The 22,672-nt window shown below is 38.1% G+C and overlaps 3 protein-coding genes across 4 annotated transcripts; 1 reads left to right on the plus strand and 2 right to left on the minus strand.

Annotated features, from left to right (window-relative positions):
* Nucleotides 1-3,540: 3,540 nt before the first annotated feature.
* LOC129241500 (zinc finger protein 521-like) lies at nucleotides 3,541-6,443 on the minus strand. Its single transcript, XM_054877854.1, has 2 exons — nucleotides 6,225-6,443; nucleotides 3,541-6,170 (listed from the first exon to the last, which is right to left on the minus strand). The coding sequence occupies exons 1-2, from the start codon at nucleotides 6,426-6,428 to the stop codon at nucleotides 4,704-4,706; spliced, it is 1,671 nt and encodes a 556-aa protein (XP_054733829.1). The 5' UTR covers nucleotides 6,429-6,443; the 3' UTR covers nucleotides 3,541-4,703.
* A 4,143-nt stretch (nucleotides 6,444-10,586) lies between these two features.
* On the plus strand, nucleotides 10,587-12,661 carry LOC129241227 (zinc finger protein 782-like). 2 transcript variants are annotated; one of them, XM_054877451.1, is made up of 3 exons: nucleotides 10,587-10,742; nucleotides 10,800-11,174; nucleotides 11,233-12,661. In XM_054877451.1, exon 3 carries the CDS (start codon nucleotides 11,257-11,259, stop codon nucleotides 11,929-11,931), a length of 675 nt encoding a protein of 224 aa, XP_054733426.1. In that variant the 5' UTR covers nucleotides 10,587-10,742; nucleotides 10,800-11,174; nucleotides 11,233-11,256; the 3' UTR covers nucleotides 11,932-12,661. The 2 variants fall into 2 exon arrangements, with proteins under 2 accessions (XP_054733426.1, XP_054733425.1); XM_054877450.1 differs by lacking the exon at nucleotides 10,800-11,174.
* Nucleotides 12,662-12,892: 231 nt separating this feature from the next.
* Nucleotides 12,893-13,342, minus strand: LOC129242177 (protein GVQW3-like). Its single transcript, XM_054878740.1, has one exon. It carries the CDS (start codon nucleotides 13,340-13,342, stop codon nucleotides 12,893-12,895), a length of 450 nt encoding a protein of 149 aa, XP_054734715.1.
* Nucleotides 13,343-22,672: the final 9,330 nt, after the last annotated feature.

Genomic DNA, 22,672 nt, shown 5'->3' on the forward strand with positions numbered 1-22,672 from the left:
AATATTTTTGCATAACCTTAAATGGAACCAAAAATTAAATTTGCACTTTCAAATTATCAAATTTTATAAGAGTAAAAAAATTTTCATTAGCACTAAAATCTTCTCAGAGTGACCTTTTTTAACCTTTGTTTTGTTTAATAATATAGTTTGTTTTTTAACTTAAAGTTTTGGTAGCTTTAAATTAAAAAAAAGAAACAAACACGAAACTTCAAAATTTTCGCATTTTCGGTATAAAAAAACACTAAATTTATTGCGAAGAGCACATGGTTGGCAATACTGCACAACTCAGCAAACGTGACGTCACGTACGCTTTGATGGGCGCAATCTTGTTTCTATCATTCTTGTAGTAAACCCATGATGGAAAGAATAATGAGATGGCGCCTATCGTGGTCCCGCTACTTTTCGCTCAGCGAATTTGACAACTCGTTACGTGATTTTAGCTGCAGTATGGCCAGATTACCATTTTCGTAACTTGATTTAGCATTTTTTTTTTGTTATTTAGTCTCGGAGTTTTAGTTCTTTCTTCATGATATTTTTCTAGCTGTTCTAATTAAAATGTCATGTTAATAATTTTGTAAAATATACATTTTTTAATAATTATTTAAATAATTCACTCAGTTTCATTTAGCTTTACTTTTTTTAATAATTATTTAAATAATTCACTCAGTTTCATTTAGCTTTACTTTTTTTTTAACATCTGGTGGCATTGCCCGCGAGTGCAGGTGTTGTTGGTGTTCTTCTGCTTTCGGCAGTCAAATCTCTCTCTCGCTACTGCAGTGTTGCCTAGCTTTGGATATAAAAACGCATTAAAATGCCCATTCACAGAAAATAACCCAACAAATTTTTACTGCATCACTTAAAGAACTTTGTATGCGTGACAAATTGTCTTTAAAATGTGCGTTTTCTTAAATAAATGTGTTATGCTTATGTATAATTTAATTTATGAGTTTTTTTTTAAGCGAGACTCTTTTGTTAAGGGAACGACTTTTTTGCTATATTTGAAGTTATGTAACTAGATAAGGTACTCTTTTTGTAAAGCATGGTTTCTTTAGTATTTTCTGGTATTTTGTTGTTTATTTTTACAATGAATATAACTCTTAATATCCTATGTCTCACTAAGGATTGATGACCGGAAGAAACGATTACACCTCTATGGTTTTAATTCGCATTCAATAAATTCAAAGGCTTTTTAAAATGTGTAAAAAGGTTTTTAATCTGAAGAAGAGTTGAGAGAGGGGCATTTAATATTTTTGCATAACCTTAAATGGAACCAAAATTAAATTTGCACTTTCAAATTATCAAATTTTATAGGAGTAAAAAAATTTTCATTAGCACTAAAATCTTCTCAGAGTGGCCTTTTTTAAACTTCTTTTGTATAATAATACAGTTTTTTTTTAACTTAAAGTTTCGCTAGCCTTAAATTAAAAATAAAAAGAAACAAACACCAAACTTAAAAATTGTCGCATTTTCGGTATAAAAAAGCACTAAATTTATTGCGAAGAGCACATGGTTGGCAATACTGCACAACTCAGCAAACGTGACGTCACGTACGCTTTGATGGGCGCAATCTTGTTTCTATCATTCTTGTAGTAAACCAAAGAGTTTGAAACACTTTGTGGCATAGATGACTAGATGTGAAACTCTTTTTCTCGTGAGAGCGCTGAAAAATGTGCATTTTTTATAACATTTTCCAATATTGCCACACCGGTAAAAACATGAATTGGGTATTTTTAAACCAAAGGTCTGGAATTTTTAGTTTCCACACCACCATTGAGGTTAGTATTTAGTGTGCGGTTGCCCAATAGCCTTATATCACTCGTAAACACCTACATATACTAAAAATAAGCACAATCCGTACGAAATATGTACATAAATAAGCAAAAAATTTAAAAATTTATATGTAAATGAAATTATTTAAAACTGAAATACAAAAGTAATTTAATAGTAATAAAGTTATGAACTCGAAAAACATAAGTTATAAATAAAAACATGACTTATTGCGATTTTTTAATATAACACAGAAAGTGGGTAACAAAAAACAAAAATTTTCAAACAACGACCAGAATAAGTTAAAGCAGATTACCTTTAATTTTTGTAAAATATCTCAAACACAAATTCAGTTCCCTTACCTACGCTTTTCAACCATAGAATATTTACGTATATACAAATTTACATAAACCAACACACAGTTTTCAATAAAACTACATTATGTACATAAGACTAATTAAAAGTAGAAGTCGAAAAGGATATAACGAGCTTTGGATTCTACAAACTCACTTAAATTCAAATTGTTACATTTCAATTGAATTAATTTTAAGACAAATAATTATAAACATTTCAACACGTCATTTCTCCATTAAGCAAAAACGAACTGTTTTCGTCTATTATTTTTGGCGCGTTTCTTCTGGCAGTCTGCCATTTCGCCTATCAGCTGTTCAAAATCCCATAATGTGTGAGTGCTGCCAAGTTTTGAAACGTCCTCATGGGCGCGCTCTCTCTCAAAATGAATAAGTTTCACATCTAGTTATCTATGCTTTGTGGTATACATCAAAGCAATCTATACGCCTTGGTATACATATATGGAGACATTTCATATTTATAAACAATTGACTCCATTTTGAATTCGCTGTATGTAACACCCACACTACAGGCGTAAAAAACTTAGTATATGATATGCATGCTATAAAAGAGAATACAACAGTAGAAATTGATAAATTTTATTATTAATACACAGCAATAAGTATGGTAATATAAATTAAAACGAGGAAAAGGGTCACAAGCTCCAGATGCAGAACATTTTGAGTTCTACCAAACCCCTTGCACTTCTCAATACCAAAACAAAAAATTGAGTATTTCTAAGGAAAACCCAAAAAAGATGAAATATAACCAAAAACATACTCTTCAAGTACAGGTAAAGAAAATTTGAAGCGTAACGGATATCCCGGATATGTGAAACCACATAGAGCAAGTGAGACTGGTGAGAGAACACATATAAGCACTATTACCGTTGCAAAAATACTTTTCAAATCAGAAGGGATAATATAAAGAAAATTACATACGGATGAAGCAAAATCAACTTTAAAAACGGGTTGGCAAAAAATAAAATAATTTAAGCATTGTGTACATTATGTATATAAAATTGGTTCAGGCTTGATGTTCTTGCGATACTTATGTTAGGATAGGAGATAATGAGAATATAATTAGAACGATACCAATCTTGAGGGTGACAAGAAAAGTAGCAGATGGCAGTGCAGAGTTAGTGCTAAGAAAAAGTGTAATTAATATAGTTTTTTTCGCAAAAATAATGAATTTCGTTTTCGCTAAATTAAAATAATGGCTTGGAGCTCCTGATGACATTTTATACGCCTTGGCCCAGTATTACAGTTGCTATATATGTACATATGTAAGTAGATACAACCACTTTCCACCGTCATTATAAAGAGAAAAATAATTATGCCTAATATGCCAGACGGTTTTTGAGCTTCACATCGCCTTAAGCTTAATATTTCCTACACATCTTAAATAAAAACACGATTTACGTAGGTTGTCATTGAAAAAGTTCCCATAAGAATATGGATTTATTTGTAAAATATATCTGAATTACAGAAATTTTATCAGGGTCCTTTCTTATATCTTGTAACAGAACTTTCCGTAAAAGTAATAATTTTACTTATTCGTTATTATAGTGAAAGGTTCGCTCTTTCAAATGAGTCTGGTGAATATGTGCACTAATTTGAAAAAATAACTTCTTGTTAACGAAAATAGAAAATAAAAAACTAAAACAAAAATAATATTTCGAACGTTCCGGATTTTGAAAAAAAAAACAAAATTCAACAAAACTTCACATTTTTTAATCAGAGTTTTTTTGGAAAATTTCGTGAATGGAGTTGTAAGCTCATTGAATTTTGGTTTAGTAAAGTCTAAGTTTGAAGTGAAAATAATAATAAGCGCTGATTTTTGTGATTTGTTTTGCTGGCAGTTGTTTTTGTAACAGCATACTAGCAGCTGGTGGTCTTGTCATTCTTATTCTACCTATCTAGCGAATGCTCGAAATATATTATTTTTAAATCGAATTTGACTGTGTTTGGTCAGCTAAAGTAAAAATTAAATTTGTTATACCTAAGCTGCATACTCGATTTTTTTTTATTCTGACTAAAAAGAGTAAAATTTATCAAAATTTGTCGACTTTTTTTTAAATTTGCACAAAGTTTGAAAATTGGATTTATATGGTTTTTATATGAGAATGAACTATATTTTCATAAATTTTTTTTTTAAATCAAATGATAAAAATAAAGTATAATAACTCGTCATATTTGCTGTAATGCGATAGTTATTTAAGGCACACAATAGTAGCATATATAATAATAACGTTCAACTAAAATACTAATGATATAAAAATTCATATTTAATATATTGTGGTCGGTCGCAAACATAACCTTAACTTCAACTGCTTTGACACATAAGCTTTTATTACATACCTACTAAATATTCATACAATTTTATGAATGATTTACTAAAGCCAAAAAAGCACACCGAGCATCAGACATGCTCATGCGGGCCGAAGATGTTAGATAGTTTCCCAGAGCAAATTGCTATAGTATATAGGGTTTCTCACATGTGTATGCAGCTACATTTTCGACGATGTGTTACAGCCCAGATACTGGTATACTAGTTTTGTATTGATACATTTTTCACTGAACAACTTAACTCTTACTTTTCAAATTGGGGTAATTAGTTATCCCATCTAACTTATCTAATGATTTCTTTTGTTTGCCACAGAAAAGAAAAGATTCATTAGACCAATCTTTCCCTCTACTGATTTTCCGTTTACGTGTCTGACTGCATTCCGCATGTGTAAACTCTTTTGATTTCTTTGGTGTTTCATGCATTTTCCGTTTCTTTTTAGAGCGCACCTCCAAGTTTTCCTGACTAGAATCTATACCCGACATGTCATTCAAAGCCGTTAAATCAATGCTATGTTTATTTCTTACGTGACTGTGTAACAATATATAGCGCTCGTATGATGCAGAACAGTAAGGACATTTATAAATATCGCTGTCGTTTATACCATGCTGAGTGCTCAAATGTGTTCTGTATTTCTTCTTTTTTTCGCTTTCAAAATCACAATTCGAGCACTGGAAAATCCATTCTGTCGTAGATGTTTCACTTGAACTTAATTGATTTCGGTTCCTTTTTTTAGGTGCTTGGAATGTGAGTTCTGCTCTGTTTTGCTGTTCATCAGCGGTTTTATTAGCCGATATAATTCCTATTTGGTTATTGTTATCAAACTCATGAGTTTCTTTGTCACTATTATGTTCTATTTTCAAATCTGTATCCGGCATTAAAAATTCTTTATCAATTGTGGTGTTAAGTTCAAGAACTGTAGCTATGGACTTGCGTCGCTGAGGTTTGGGGCGCGGTTTATGTTCATGTTCATAAGCAATATGGTTTATCAGTGCAAATTGTCGGACGTATGTACTAGGGCATTGCTTGCACTTATATATCCTGGTATCTTCGTCTTGGTGTTTGAATTGTAAATGTTTTTTGAACCATTTTGAATTCACTGTTTTATATTTGCAATGGGCGCAATCAAATTCATAAGGTAAATTTTCACCATTTCCTTGGTTACCATCACATGTCTTGTTAGCTTCTGAAGCATCATTATCCACATCATTGTGAAGGCTGGTACTGCTCAGCAATGCCGGCGTATCAACGGCAATAGTTTTACGGCGCTGTCGTTTCGGTTGCGGTTTGTTGTCATGTACGAAGCAAATGTGATTTCGTATTGCATTCGCACGTTTATATGTCACCGTGCAATGAGGGCACTGGTAAATACGTGGATTATCCACCTCATGTTTGGTTATTAAATGTTTTTTGTACACTTTTGGTTTGGTTGTTGTAAATTTACAGTAGGTACAATTAAACTTCAAATCAATTAAATAGTTATCCAAATCGCAGACAATTTCATTTTGTCCTTCCTTTGTTGACTTATACAAACTTTTACTCTTTTGGCCTTCCGGTTCAACGTTGCTCTGAGCCTTCAATTGGTTATCCTGAGATGTTCGTGTACAAGACAAGGCGTTTGAAAGACGTTTTAAAACTATCTCTGCTTGTATAAGCGCCAATGAACATTCAATGCAGATAAGAAACTTTGGTGGGATTTCAGCTTGCTGCAAAACAAAAAGGTTAGTTAACAAATTTTGTACTTATTGCACGCCACTTACATGGTCAGCCAATAGAAGTTTTATGACGTTGCCCAATTGTACGCCAAGCAATTTTTCACCAGTTTTAAATAGTTTGTCATATTTATGTTCACACAAATTGCAGGATTCCATCGCAGAGCAAGAAATGTTCTCGTTTGAAGTAGTTTGCAGAGTACGTATCTGGCGCCCATGAGGACGTTTCAAAACTTGACAGCTCTCACACATTATGGGATTTTGAACAGCTGATAGGCGAAATCGCAGACTGCCAGAAGAAACGCGCCAAAAATAATAGACGAAAACAGTTCGTTTTTGCTTAATGGAGAAATGACGTGTTGAAATGTTTATAATTATTTGTCTTAAAATTAATTCAATTGAAATGTAATAATTTGAATTTAAGTGAGTTAGTAGAATCCAAAGCTTGTTATATCCTTTTCGACTTCTACTTTTAATTAGTCTTATGTACAATACATAATGTAGTTTTATTGAAAACTGTGTGTTGGTTTATGTAAATTTGTATATACGTAAATATTCTATGGTTGAAAAGCGTAGGTAAGGGAACTGACTTTCTGTTTGAGATATTTTACAAAAATTAAAGGTAATCTGCTTTAACTTATTCTGTTCGTTGTTTGAGAATTTTTTTTTTGTTACCCAATTTCTGCGTTATACTAAAAAATCGCAATAAGTCATGTTTTTAATTATAACTTATGTTTTTCGCGTTCATAACTTTATTATTATTAAATTACTTATGTATATCAGTTTTAAATAATTTCATTTACATATAAATTTTTAAATTTTTGGCTTATTTATGTACATATTTCATACGGATTGCGCTTATTTTTAGTATATGCAGGTGTTTACGAGTGATATAAGGCCATTGGGCAACCGCACACTAAATACTAACCTCAATGGTGGTGTGCAAACTAAAAATTCCAGACCTTTGGTTCAAAAATACCCAATTCATGTTTCTACCGGTGTGGCAATATTGGAAAATGTTATAAAAAATGTACATTTTTCAGCGCTCTCACGAGGAAAAGAGTTTCACATCTAGTCCATGAAGCAATAATTAAAGGTGATGTAAGTAGCCTAATTTCACCCTGTGTTAGCCATCTTGAAGCTACTTAATAAATCCGTGTTGTCCTCTTGGGAAAGCTACTTTTTATTTCAGGGCAAATTCTAAAGAAAAAGTACTCAAAAGCGTAGAAATTAAAACTTTTGCTGAAAAAATTAGCAGGCTATACTGTTTTGAATATTCCATTTTGCTTAGACTTTCGCATCTTTCAAGTTCAATTTCAATTTATTTGATTTTTTTTTTCAAACACGAAACGCGCTGCATTATTTAAAGCGATTTGCAATTTTTGCTTCGAATTATTATCAAGCCTGCAATATACTAATTCAGCGTATGATACATGAGGAACAATGAGCAATCTAACAAGTTTTAATTTAACTTTACGCATTGGAACAAACCTATCAAATAGATAGCTGACTAAAGCATTGAAATGTTGCAGTTTTTCATCCACTGTTGTGAATAACCGACACATATTCCAATTAAGCTCGGCAGCCTCCTTATTTAAGAGATCATGCTGAATAAGCTTAAAGCCTCTAAAAATATCTCCTTTACTTGATTGTGTCTGTTGAACTGGATGTTGTAAGATAAGAATATCAACTCGTGGTCGGAAACTCCAGCCATAGGAAGCTGATCAATATGACTGGCGTAATCTCTGTCACTGACGCAAAATACATCCAAAAGACTTGGTTTGCAAATCAAGAGGACACCTCAAACTTCAATTAAGCTGAATGCCCAGTAGCTAAAATGAGTTGTTTTTGAGTAATGAATTTTTGAGTAAAAAACCTGTTACGCACTTTTTGTTTTTTGCAAAATAAAAATTTTTTAACTACTTCTTTGCAATTGTTTCTACATGAAGTCGCTCGTGTAAGTAATTACGATCATTTTGAACCCAGAATTATTAAAATCGGTTCATTTTTGACTAAGTTATGAGCATTTAAAAAAAATTTTTTCTTATATAATTAAAAAAAATCGAGTTTGAGCCGAAAAACAAAATTGCCGATAACTCTTGAAAAAATTTTTTTTCGGGCGAACAAAAAAATAACATCAGTTTGGGGTCGAGCTCTAACAAACACTTGCCCACGAACAGAGAAAACTGACGTTGGACGATTTTGCTTTTTATACTGCATAGCCAAACGCATTAGTTCGCGATTTTTTCTTGTAAGACATTCGTGGATAAATAGCTTCCCTTCAATACTGACGCCGACATCACTAAGAGAAAGTGCTCGTCTCTTATCTTTGCACAATTTAGCTACAGCTTTCAGCAGTTGAGAGCGATCTGCAGCAGAGCTCAATTTGATTATGATTATTTGATTTGTTTCGGCGTATATATAAATTTATCTTTTTTAACACAGATTTTATACTTGTAACTTTGCAGGTAATCTCGTTAAAAAATCAAATGTATGATTAGCGGACGTGACGAAATAAAAGTGGTTTTTTCTTGTTAAGAGTTTCCACTATTTGTTTTATTTATTACTTCAGTGTAGGTTTACAAGTGGCACATATAGATTTCAATCCGATGCATGGTCAAAATACATATATACGGGGTTGGCCATATTAAACTGACCCATGTGATTATTAAAAAAATATGGAAAAAGAAACATTTTTTTGTGTTTCATTGTGAAAAACATTTAATTTAGTTCAAGGAGATTCGTTTACATCACTTTTTGAATATGATATCGCGCAAGTGGTCGCCCTTAGCTCGTATAGCGTAATGTGCCCGTTTTTCGGCGTTTTCCATAGTTTTGGCCAGCGTCTCGGCCGATATGGCGGCTATTTCCCGTCGGATATTGGCCTTAAGTGCGCCTAGTGTCTTTGGCTTGTTGACGTAAACCTTAGATTTCAAATAGCCCCAAAGAAAAAAGTCCGGTGGCGTCAAATCCGGTGATCGTGGCGGCCAGTCAAAATCGCCGCTTTTTGATATCAAACGGCCAGGGAACAAAGTCTTCAATAAGTTGACGGTGGCTCGTGCTGTGTGTGGTGGTGCGCCATCTTGCTGAAACCAGAAGTGCTCCATACCATTTTCACGAACAATCGGCATCACAAAATCGGTTATCATGGCCCGATAACGCTCTTGATTGACGGTCAATGGTTGGTGTTGACCATTTTCAAAGAAGAACGGCCCAATGACCATATCAGCGCAAATGCCACACCAGACTGTAACTTTTTGGTCGTGGAGAGGTACCTCTTCAATAATTTGAGGGTTTTCAGTGGCGTAGAAACGGCAATTTTGCTTATTTACGGTTCCGTTCAAGGAGAAATGGGCCTCATCACTCATAATGATTTGATGCCAAAAATCCTCATCAGTTTGGGCAATTCGGACGACAAAATTGGCATATTCCAAGTGACGAGGCTTGTCGGCCGGCAACAGTTGTTGATTTAGTTGTATTTTGTACGGGAATATCCCCAAATCCAAACGAATGATGCGTCGTAGAGTGGTCCGAGGGATGTCCAACTGAGCAGAACGACGATTACCTGACGTTCGCGGCGATGACTCGATACTGGCTCGTACGGCCGCGATATTTTCGTTAGATCGTCTTGGCCGCTTTTTATTTGGACGTCGGGTATTAGCCACAGTGCCGGAAGACAAAAATCTTTTGTGCATTTGCTTGATTGCGTTCTTTGACGGCGCACTTTTCACTTTATTTTTTTTTTCTCCACGCACGTTGCGCTTTTACAATCGAGAAGGAATTTTGAATGTACAGCTGAACAATTTCAGCGCGTTCTATTGGGGTGTACTGTTTCATGGTATAAATCTCCTTCGACTGACGCTTCCAACGCGGTATGTCATTAGCTGATCTGAAATTACAGTAAAAAGTTATAGGGTTACTCAATGGGTCAGTTTAATATGGCCAACCCTGTATATGACACAAATCCATGGGAATAGTTAAGTTAAAAATATAAATAATTAAGTACCAGTTATAAAATAACATAAAATTATTCTATGGCTTACAACGACCTTTTTCAATTTTTTACTACATTTTCAGAAAGGGGATAAACTTATTCCCTTTTTTCCCTTGCTTCCAAATTGCATCAATGGATTAAGTAGCATCCGAAATCAGTTGTCAAACTTTACTTAACCTTGTATAATTGAATCATGTCATCTATGCTGAAAGCTCTGATTTCCGTTAAGAAAAATCATTATTCAAAAAGTTCTTGCGACAAAACTGCGAAGAAGAAAACAAAAGGAATTCGTCAGAACTTCCTTACGAAAACTGGTGTTGCCACATTGGATTGTTCAGTGTGTTCCCACAGTGGCAGCGAAATTTGAACGCAACTTGGCTGCACTTGCACTATAAACATATGCGGAGGCTCTTCATTCATAGAGATTTGTAAACAATAGTGAAGAGATGAATAAAACTTTAACATTTGTAACGTGCCGGATTTGCTTGGAAGAGAAAAGTTTCAGCAGTTTTCTGCTTGAACCATTGGGAACTGAGTATGCGGAAATGGTTGTAGGAACAAGCGGTACACAGGTAAATTTTCTACTGTAAATTAGTCGCTAGTGCATATTTTAACCAACTCTATTTTAGGTAAAATATGCTCACATTAATATACTCACAAAACAAAAAAGAAAAAAAAAAAACAAAAACAATGCAATTACAAGTGAATATGTTTAACTGGGAGTGGTCGATTTCGCCCAATTTTGTACATAGAAGCGTACCCACCTGTTGAATGCCACCTGCAAAAATGCTAGTTAGAAGACAGCGCTAAAGCAAAGAGAAATAAAAATAGAATAAACGATTTTGTGAACCCATAAACCCATATACGCGCTCTATATAATGCACTTGCGCTGTGATTTAATTAATCGGCGATCCGTATATTTGTTGCGTTAGTGTAAAAATTTTTTCTTTGAACATATTCGTTTAGAGATATCATCTTCACCTATAAAATCTGCGTGCATACCGGTATCTGATTACTTAAAACACATGAAATTACATAAAAATAAATACTTTATATTTTCAGTCAGTGTCGTCGTGCTCATCAAAAATGTTAACCTGCGGCGATTGTGCAGTCGTAAATAAAAAATTCATTAACTGTAAAACATCAGTGGATTATAACCACAAACGAAATACAGTTTTTAGCGAGCCAGATTCCGGTTTTCAGGATTTATTTGAAAATATAGTAGATGAAGGAGCAGATAAATGCGCCATCGAACTTACAAGCGGTAAAAAAGGCAAAGGCCGTCCTCCTAAACGTTACGATACTCAATTTCAATGCGATAGATGTTGTTTTGTTAGCGCTTATGCAAAGAATTTCCGTAAACACATGTCACTTGCTCATCAAGATGAACAACCACGCATCTTTAAATGTCTGCACTGCCCAGAGGCGTATGTAGAGGAGCGTTTTCTTCGCGAGCACGTCAAACATATTCATGATTGTATACCACGCCGGCCAAAATTCATTTGTGCAGAGTGCGGTAAAGGTTTTCCCAAACAATCACATCTTAGACGTCATTCATATGTGCATAATCCCAATGAGAAACCTTTTCTGTGCGAATACTGTCCGATGCGTTTCGCAAGTCAGTCCAGCTTAACACGTCACATTGAAGGTACACACAATGAGAATAAGCCGCATGCATGCGAAGAGTGTGGAAAAGCTTTTGGTCATATTTATGGACTCAAGGCGCACAAAATTCGAATGCACTGGAAGGAAGTACGATAAATGTCAAATAGTAAATCCATTTTTCGACATCGTGCAATCAAATACTAAAGACAAAAGTTAAATGCTCAAAGATGACTTAATAATACAAAGTTCTGAAGTGGAATAATATCAAATGAATAAAAGACTTAAGATGCGAACGCGACTAAATGCGCCTATTTGGAAATCCGAAACTGTGAATTACGAAACATCTTTACATGACGTAACCAGAAAAGTATACTTTTTGGTCATATAGAAAAATAGAAAAACTACTGCCCAGATGAGTATTATTTATGCATATCTGTGTATATGCTTAAATGTACATATATACATACGATATTTTAAATCGCCTCAGACTTCTTATCTGCCAAGTATTGAATTGTCTGAGCTGATGAGCTCTTAGTTTTCCATATCTGTAGCTTAAGGGGGAAGTCTACTGTGACAAGGAAAAAAACAGGCTTATTTTCCGGATTTTATTTCTAACAAAATATTGCTCGTACATAAAATCTATTTAAACTCTTATCTTTATTATATATTTAAGTTTTTGAAAAAAAAAATTTAAGTCAAAATATTCAAAATGGCCGCTGTGGCACTTCTGCAAGCGCAGGTCCGCTTTTCTTAGGTGCCTAAACGGTGTACATGAAATCTTACGTTTCGGTGATCTAAAACAAAAAAACAAAATATTGTTATCATATACATAGTATTGACTCTCGTCTGACGTAGGATTATGTCGATAAAAAATTTTGGCGTTGAAAAAAAAATTCTTGAAATTTTTTTCTTTTTTTTGCCTAAAATTGATGTTACTATTGTTTATAACAATTTAACAAATAACGAAAAAAATCCTATGTCAGACGAGAGACACTATTACAGAGAATATATAACACATCGGTCAATAAGTCCCCGGTCTAACAAAGAAAACACAAGAGTTACATCAAAATTCGAGTTTATTCATCAATATACATAGTTTCCTTCTAAGGCTATACAGTCAGTCCAACGCCTTTCCAAACGTTCGATGCCAGTTTTGTAGAACGACGGAATCATCGAGACGTTGCTGTTTTTGGTCCACAGTCAGCAAACGCGGCACCCACTTCGAACATAGCTTCCGCATCGACAAATGGTCGTGTAAAATGGTGAAAACACTTCCCTTTGATATCTTTTCGATGTCAGCAATATCATCCAGCTTCAATTTACGGTCGGCCAAAACCAATTTATGCTTGATTTTTTCGGGAACAACTGCCTCATTTGGGCGACCAGAGCGGTGTGCATCGTTGGTGTCCGTACGACCGCGTTTAAAATCAGCATACCAGTCGATCACTGTTGATTTGCCTGGTGCAGAGGTGCCATAATGATCGTCCAACCACTGTTTTGCTTCGACGGTATTTTTTCCCATCAAAAAGCAGTGTTTAATGAGCACACGAAATTCTTTTTTTTCCATTGTTCTGAAAATAACAAAAGTAGCGTCACTAAAGCTTCAATAACTCACACAATAATGATCCGAATGACATACAAATTTGACAGTATACCTAAAAGGGTATGTTCTTTCGAACCATAAAGCTAATTTTATGTTAGTGGCGCCCTCTATATGTCAGACCGGGGACTTATTGACCGATGTGTTAATTAAATTTTTAAGCTGATTCATTTATCAGAACTCGAGATATCGTGTACACCGTATACAAAAACTTAGTTTCGAGAAAAATGCGTTTAAAGTTTCAGTATTAGCAGGTACGCGCTTTGGAGCGCTTCGGGAAAAGGTCGAAATTTCAACGAAGAAAAATTTAGCCAGCTGTAACACATATTGTACCTTATTTAAGAGGGTTCAAAGTATTTTTTAAGCTAATAAAAAAAAATCGATTTTTTGAAAAATTCACAGTAGACTTCCCCCTTAAGAATTTCTCTTAGTAAAACTTTAATTAACATATCAATTTTTGTCAATGAAAGATCAGGATTTATTGATCTAAAGAGTGAACTGCTAGAGTCTGCAAATCTGTATGTATACATATACGTATATGCGTTTTTAATCTCAAGCAAGGAACAATTGGTTTTGAAATGATAATATTATAAATATTATTTATAATTTACATGACATGGTGCCTTTTATGACAGCTTTAAGCAATTAAAACTCGCTAAAACGGGTGACGACATTATTTTTTTATTATTATGTAAAAATATACAAAAGTCAAATGCAATTTCGTCCAATTTAAAATGATTTGAACATATTTTTACAATCGCTAAAAATGAATTGTAACATAGGGTTTGAATATACATTCCTAGTTCTACATAAAAAAAGTTTAACACTTTTATTTAACCGTCCTTCAACATTTTGGGTTAAACCCGTTATATTTATGGAACAATTACTATAATAATAAAAAATTATACACAATAAATCTTTCACGAATATTATATTAAACATTAACTTGTAAGAATTAACTCCAAACTTGTGCATATTTTTGCATAAATAAAATGAAATGAATACAATTTTATAGCTCAATTAATTTTAAGCTTTCAGTCATATTGTGTTTCGACTGACATCTCAAAATATTCTCAGTTTTCATTGTTATTTGCGTAGTTACCATGATGCAATTAGAAATGTTCGGTAAGTATTGGTTGTTGTTGTTGTTAACAGCATAGGTAGCCCTGTCAGTGTAGGCATATCATCGTTCGTCTTCGTTTAGCTCATCTAGGGGTAGGCCCAGGAAACATGCTGTTTCGACAGGTTGGGTCCAGAGGGAGAGGGGGGTTAGATGAGTCGGTTTGAGGAGGCATGTGAAGAGGTGGTTAGTGTCGTGCGGGGTACCTTCACATGCCGGACATGTGTTTGGTATGTCGGGGTCGATTCTGGATATGTAGGAGTTTAACCTGCTACAGTATCCAGAATGTAGTTGTGCCAGTGTTACACGGGTCTCACGGGGAAGCTGGAGCTCTTCATCTGCGATGGGTGGTGGTTGGACTCCGATTACGGCATTCACAGGACGGGAGTTCAAGAAGGTGGTAACGGTCTCCCGGTGAATGTCGTTTATAGACTGTCTAAATACTGTCCGGTCCAGTAGGTTACGGTCGGTCTTGTCCTGGATATCGCCAGCGTAGTCAAGGAGGTGTCTCCTGACGTGCCTGGGAGGCGGCTCGGGCTCAAGCAGGTGCCTGCAGGGATGAGACCTACGGTAACATCCGAGCAGGAACTGTTTGCTGAGCAATTTGTTGTGCTCCGCAACTGGGAACATTTGTGCCTCGTTATGAAGGTGTTGGATGGGTGACATCAGGAGGCACCCGGTCGCTGTCCGAATGGCGGTATTTTGACAGGTCTGTAGCTTAGTCCACTGCGAATCACTAGTTCCAGGGGACCAGACAGGCGCAGCATAGTTGAGAACCGGCCGGCCAATTGCCTTAAATGTCGAAAGCAACAGTTCTTTGTCTTTGCCCCAAGTGCTGCCGGCCAGCGATTTGAGGACCTTGTTGCGATTTTGGACTTTTGTGGCAATTGCGGTTGTATACGCAGAGAAGGAGAGCAGGCTGTCAAAGGTTACACCCAAGATTTTGGGGTTATTTACCGTCGGAATTGGTGTATCATCGACTTTTACCTTAAGGGACAGCTTGACCTCCTTTGTCCAGGTGGTGAATAGGGTCGCCGTGGACTTGGTGGGGGAAAGTTGGAGATTCCTCGCAGTGAAAAAGCGAGAAAGGTCGGTGAGGTAGTTGTTCACTTTGGAACACAAGCCATCGATGTCATTGCCCGACGCCATTATCGTGCAATCGTCCGCGTATGAGATCAGGGAAACTCCCGCTGGTGGTTGGGGGAGCTTCGAGATGTAGAAATTGAAAAGCAAGGGAGAAAGGACACCACCCTGCGGTACGCCTTGCTTAATCTTTCTCTGCTTTGACGTTTGATCTCGAAATATCACTGACGAGTGCCGACCGCTCAGATAGTTCGCGGACCACCTCTTCAGCCCTGGCGGGAGTGTCGACTGATAAATGTCATCCACTTGCGTGGAATGGCTGACTGTATCGAAAGCCTTTTTCAAGTCCAACGCTACTAGGACAGTCCTCTCGCAGGGGCGGTTTTGGTTAAGCCCGCGATTTATCTGGGCGTTTATGGCGGTGAGTGCAGTGGTGGTGCTGTGCACTCGTCGGAAACCGTGCTGATGTGGGGCTGGGGCCAGGTGTTTCGTGTAGAGTGGGAGTAGGAGGGCTTCAAGTGTCTTCACTACTGGGGAAAGGAGAGTTATCGGCCGATAAGACTCCCCTTGGTTGGCGGGTTTCCCAGGTTTCAGTAGTGGGACCACTCTCCCTGCTTTCCACTTGTAGGGGTGATGAGAGTGGCCATGGACAGATTGAAAACCCTTGTGAGGAATCCTACTCCCAGGGGTCTCAGATGCTTCAGCATCAGCGCGTTTAAGCCGTCAGGGCCAATGGCTTTCGATGATTTCGACTTGTTGATGGCCCCCTGAACCTCATCACCGGAGAAAGTAAGTGGCGCACTGTCGTTCGTCAGTTTGTGCAGCCTTCTGGTAACACGACGTTTGGTTCTGTCGCCCGGAGGATGCAATATGAAAAGCCGGCTAAAATAGCTCGCGCATCTCTTCGGGTCCGACGAAGTGCAACCGTTGAAGGTGATAGCCACCTTGTCGTTGTGCTTCGTCGGGTTTGACAGGGACCTAACGGTGGACCAGAGGTTACTCACCCCAGAGGTGAGGTTGCAGGTTTTCAGGTGCTCAACCCATTTAGTCCGCTTATGCTGATTTACCAGTTGCCGGATCTCCAAATTGAGATCCCTTATGCGGGGATCCCCGGGATCGGCCTGGCGTAGGTGGTCACGCTCGTTTGCTAAACTGGCTGCTTCGGCTGGGAAATGAGGACGAATGTCCTTATAACTTCCAGCTCGAATGAAGCGAGCCGCAGCAGCTGTGAGCACCTTGCGGAATGCGCGTTCGCCTACGCGCACATCAGTGGGGATGGGAAGAGCGGCGAAGGTGTCCTCGGTGAATTCCGTGAAGCCGGCCCAATTAGCTTTTTTAAAGTTAAAATAGGACCGGTGATTCGCGGAAACGAAGTCGGCAGGTCTCTCGATCGAGACGATAATAGGCAAGTGGTCTGATGCAAGCGATAGCATAGGTCGCCACGTTATGCTATTTATCAGACCAGCGCTAGCAATTATTAGGTCAGGCGAGCTGCTGCAATTGCCCACTACCCTGGTGGGGGCGTCGTCGTTCACTGTGCTGAATGTCGAGTCGTCTATCTGCTCTGCCAGTTGCTGTCCCCTACGATCATTTGGCAGGCTTGAATGTCAAAGATCGTGATGCGCATTAAAGTCACCTACAACCAATCGGTTTTCACCTCTGATGAGCGCACCTATATCAGGGTGATATCCTGCCGGGCAGCAGGTGACAGGGGGTATATATATGTTAAATATTTCGAGCTCGGAATCGCCTGACCGGACAGCTATGCCTTGACATTCTAAGGTGCTGTCCCTGCGGTCGATTCCTTCATCGATAAGACGATACTGCACAGTGTGGTGGACTATAAACGCTAGGCCACTACCATTGTCTCGCTCGCGATCGTGTCTGTGCACGTTATAGCCATCCCTGGTGATCAGAGATGACCTAGCGTGCAACTTTGTTTCTTGGACCGCAGCTATTTTAATACTGTGCCGGCTCATAAAGTCAACTATCTCGTCGACCTTACTCGTAAGTCCGTTGCAGTTGAATTGGAGAAGCTTGAAGCTTCTCGGTGAGGTCAGTGTAATTCGGGGGGTGAGGGACGCGTGGTGTTGTCTACATTGGACCTGCTGCGCAATCCACTGTGGTTGTTGCGGCCTGATGGTGGTGGGCGGCCGCGCCTCCGAGGGCGGTAGTGGGTGCAGAGCTCTGCAGCAGGGGGCAACGTAGGCAGTTGTCCACTCACGGGTGGTGCGCAGGCCGGAACATCTCCGAAAATGGCACCAGCCATTGCAGGAATTGCACTGGACTGTTACCAGATTCCGAGGTATTACGGCCTGACACACGGAACAGACTGTGCGGGGGACCAGGAGCTACTGGTTTGTCCCCGCACTGGGGTTGGAGCAGGAAGGAAGGGGAGGGGTTGAAGGGGAGTTGTGTTGCTCAGACGCCTGCTGGCGGGAGCAACACGTGGCCACATACCGTGTGGACCACTCCCTATGTGACTTAAGACCCGAGCAGGTCTTAAGGTGGCTCCACCCGTTGCACTTGTTGCACCTAACCGAGGTGGAGTTCGGGTGAAGCCTTTTGAATACTTCTGGCCCAGGGTTGGATTCGATTCCAGCTCTGAGGAGAAGTATTTGGAGCAGGATTGCTGCGAGAGTTTGCTCCTGTGACGTAAGGGGTGGGATGATATGGGTTTCACTAGACAGGGCTAGTATACTGGGGCGGCAGCCCTTGGTCGGAAAAAACCCGAGTCATTCCTGTACGCAGAACCGGCTGCCATAGGAATGTATGGGAATGAAGCATTGGTAATAGAGTTTGCATGCCCCAAAGAAAAAATTAAATTGAAGAAGTATAGATAATGGAGGTACGCCGCTTTGTGAAGCAGATAACGAACGTTTACGAAAAGTAGCAAATTAGTAATGAGATTTAAATAAACTATATGTATTTCCAGTAATTTTAGCTTTTAATTTAATTTAAAGAATAAAATAATAAGACTAAAATTTCTCTTTTTATTTCAATGCGAATCATAAACACACATACATTCAGCATCTTTTCGGTTTTTTCTTTAGGAAGCTTTTGTATTTCCGAGATTGTTTATTTATTTCAAGAAGTCAAGAAAACATGATTTCAAACCGACTACTAAAACTAAAGAATAATGAAGTTATATATAAAGGGTTTTCCAATAAGAGGTGTTATTTTGCTCCAGTTGCTCCAGGTTCATTTTCGAAAAAGTAAGGTCCAATGACTCCGCCGGAGCGTAAACCGCACCAAACAGTCACACGTTAAGAATAGAGAGGCTTTTCAACAATAACTCTTGGATTTTCTGAGCCCCAAATTCGACAATTTTGCTTGTTGACGAAGCCACCGAGGTGGAAGTGGGCGTCATCACTCAAGATGATTTTTCGATGGGATTCCGGATCATTTTCATGCATTGCAATGACCTAATCAGCAAAGACACGACGTTGTTGATGATCGGCCGGCTTGAATTCTTGTGTTAACTGGACTTTATAAGCCTTAAGACCCAAATCTTTATGCAAAATACTATGTAATGACGTTTGTGGAATGCCTAATTCCAAAGAACGACGAGGAATGGACAAACCTGGGTTTTCTTCAACACTTTTGGCAACAACAGCAATATTTTCGGCTGTTCTTGAGCGACGTGCACGGGTTTTATTCTTCACATCACTAACTTGTTCCAACAGCTCGAATTTGTTTACCACTTTCTGTATTGCGGTCCGACAATTTGAGTCACGATGACCCAAAAATGTTCGAATTTTACGAACCGTCTCTGCCCAATTTTCACCCTTTTTATAGTGAATTTTAATAATTTCAATGCGTTGTTTAAGCGTGTGTCATTCCACTTTTATTAATGGCGTAGTTTCTACTTGTCAAATATCAAAAAATGGCAGCTTTAAAAGTGACATCTACCGAAATAGCGGGCTATTCAAAATAACACCTGTTATTGGAAAACCCTTTATAGTTAAATTGTAAACTTTTTTCCTTATTCACTCCGCTCGATGGCTTACCTCGACAAGCCTCTTCCATCGTACACAATTCTGAGCTGTTGTTTTTGCGCCGTCCCATGTGAGGTCGGCCTGTGCTAGCTCGTCCAACATCAATCTTCTCCAAGTATTCTTTGGCCGACCGCGAGCTCTGCTCCTTTGCGGATTCCAGTCCAGTGGAATTCTCGTGATGCTATCTAGTGATTTTCTAAGCGTGTGACCTATTCATCGCCACTTTCTGCGTTTGATTTGCCATAGGATCGGTTCCTCTTCGTTGATCTCCACAGCGCGTCGTTGCTGATGCTGTTCGGCCAGAATATTCTACAGATGATGCGGAGGCATATGTTGACGAAATATTGTAGTCTCTGTGTGCTGGTGTTATGGTGCTGTTTCCATGTTTCACTTCCGTACAACAATGCTGACTTCACACATGAGCTGAATATTCGTAGTTTGAAGCGCCTGGCGATTTGCGAGCTCGCCCATACTGTATGCATTCTCCCGAACGCCGCCCTTGCGTTGTTTAGCCTGTTAAGTTGATATCTGCATCTGCTCCGCTGTTTCTCTTGATAGTGCAGCCGAGGTAACACAAGCTTTCGACAAATTCCACCGCGCACCCGTCAATTATGATATACCTTGCTTTTTTGTGATTGACTCTCATGGTCTTCGTCTTGGCGATGTTGGCCTTCAGTCCGACAGTGCGTGACTAGTCTGTCCACCTTCGCTTGCATGCCAGTGAGCTTGTGATGCCTCTTTTATGCAGGATCAATTGGCTCATGATGTCGTCTAGGACGATGGCGAAGAGAAGGGGCGACAGGGACAACCTTGCCTTACGTCTGTGTTGGTGGTGAACGGGTCACTGCCAGTTCGGAGTTCTCGTAAAAGGCTCGGTCGCGGCGGATCATCTTGGCAGGAACTCTCGCCATATTGAGTGTGGTATGATTGTGTCGAATATTTTCTTAAAGTCAACGAACAGCTATGATGTTCTATTGCTTACTTAAAGGTTCAAAAGGCCACATTTTTTTCTGCTGCATTGGAGTAGAGAAATTTAGTAAATGAGAATTTTTCTCGCTACTATCTCACCTGGATGAGATAGGCATTTGTTTTTTCCGCAAAATAATTTTTAACATCCGCACTTGTATGATGAGCCTGTTGCTGGAGTACCACGAACAATTTTTTTTTTTTTTTTTATTACAAACATTTAACTATATATAGGTATACAATGTTTGTTGACACTACAACTAGTTTAAGAGAAACTAACAAGCAGTATGATTTGAACAATTATGTGGGGTTTTTATGAAGAGAATTTTAGAATCTCTTCTTTACATTAACTACCGATAAGATCATATGGTTTTTTTCGCTGGAGTTGTCGGGTTAGGCCTGCGGTGTTGAGAAGTTTGCCGGCTTCCTCGTTAATGTGCCTCTGGAGCCTCATAGAGTGGGCTTCTGCTTGTATTTTAATAACTTCAGCGACCGTAGGAATGCAGAGGTCACGATGAATATCTGCAGTGCGAACGTACCAAGGTGCGTTGACAATATTTTTGATAATTTTATTTTGAAATCGTTGAATTATGTTAATATTACTTTGACTGGCACAGCCCCAAATTTGAGCGCCATAAGACCACACGGGTTTGATAATTTGATTGTATATCATTATTTTGTTATATGTATATGGAGAGTTTTGAATTCCGTCCAATGAGCCAGTTCATTTTTAATATTTTCAAATTAAGTTCGCTTCGTTTTATTTTTATATGCTCCTTCCAACGTAGCTTAGCATCGAGGGTTATACCAAGATATTTGGCAGTATTTGCGTATGGAATTGGAGCGCCTAGTAGCATTATTGGGTGATGGTTTACTTTTTTATTGGTAAAGGTCACATGAATTGATTTGTTACTATTTAATTTTATTCGCCAAATTTTCGTCCATTTTTCTACTGCGTCTATAGCGGTTTGAAGTTTAGTTGCAGCTATTTCGGCGGTTTTTCCTGTTGCGAGGATTGCTGTGTCGTCAGCAAAGTTGGCGATCATAGTGCTTGGAGGTATTGGTATATCTTTCGTATATATAAGGTAAAGAAGGGGTCTAAAGATACTTCCTTGCGGCACGCCAGCGTTTATTTTCTGCAATTTGGAATACTCATTCCCTTGTTTTACGCGAAAATACCGTTCAGTTATATACGATTTCATAAATGCACTATATTGAAGTGGCAGGCATGAGTTCAATTTGTTGATAAGGCCTTCATGCCAAACCTTGTCAAATGCTTGCGCGACGTCCAGGAAGACTGTTGAGCATATGTTTTTCTCTTCGAACGATTTTTCTATTTCAGCTGTAATTCTGTGCACCTGATCTATGGTGGAGTGTTTACAGCGGAATCCAAACTGGTGTGAAGGTATCAGGTTGCGAAATTCAATTATTGGTTTTAAGCGATTTAGAATGAGCTTTTCGAGTAGTTTGGAAATTTGTGGCAACAAGGAGATTGGGCGGTATGAAGAAACAATATGTGGATCCTTTCCTGGTTTGGCAATCATAATCATCTCTGCAACTTTCCACAGGCTTGGAACATACTGGAGTCGGATCGACGAATTGAATAGATTGGCTAATTTTACTAGACTTTTGTTGGGTAGTTGCTTTAATACTTCCGCTGTGATTAAATCAAATCCAGGTGCCTTTTTGTCTTTTAGTTGCTTGATTTCTCTTTTCAGTTCGCTCACAGTTATATGTGGGATTAGAGTTGTTTCTTGATCTAAGGAGGGATATAAGTCATCGGATTGGCTCTCGTTCGGTTGAAAGGTGTTGGATAGATGATTTGCAAATGTTATAGCTTTATCTTTATCACTTCTCGTCCAGGTGTCATTTGCATTTTTTACTGGCGGAACGTGACAGTTTGGTTTTTTTAAATATTTTGTGCATTTCCAAAGAGAGTAGTCATTTCTTTTATCAGCTGTCAACTCAGATAAATATCGACTCATTGACTCATTTTTTAAGGTACTTGACCACCTTATAAGTTTCAAAAAATTAAATTTTTTTTTTACATTTTTTCAATCCTTATACTTTTAAAAATCATCACCTGAAACTGTTCTTTTAAATTCGAATTCTAACAAAGTGAAATCAGTG

Source organism: Anastrepha obliqua, chromosome 3 (genome assembly GCF_027943255.1).
Source record: "Anastrepha obliqua isolate idAnaObli1 chromosome 3, idAnaObli1_1.0, whole genome shotgun sequence".
Taxonomy (NCBI): domain Eukaryota; kingdom Metazoa; phylum Arthropoda; class Insecta; order Diptera; family Tephritidae; genus Anastrepha; species Anastrepha obliqua.

Bases quoted from the DNA above. Each gene is read 5' to 3' on its own strand.
- LOC129241500 (XM_054877854.1), bottom strand. From the start codon at position 6,428: ATGTGTGAGAGCTGTCAAGTTTTGAAACGTCCTCATGGGCGCCAGATA. The intron at 6,171-6,224 runs GTAAGTGGCGTG...TTTGTTTTGCAG, and splicing joins AACTTCTATTGGCTGACCAT to CAAGCTGAAATCCCACCAAA.
- LOC129241227 (XM_054877450.1), top strand. From the start codon at position 10,617: ATGAATAAAACTTTAACATTTGTAACGTGCCGGATTTGCTTGGAAGAG. The intron at 10,743-11,232 runs GTAAATTTTCTA...TTATATTTTCAG, and splicing joins TAGGAACAAGCGGTACACAG to TCAGTGTCGTCGTGCTCATC.
- LOC129242177 (XM_054878740.1), bottom strand. From the start codon at position 13,342: ATGGAAAAAAAAGAATTTCGTGTGCTCATTAAACACTGCTTTTTGATG.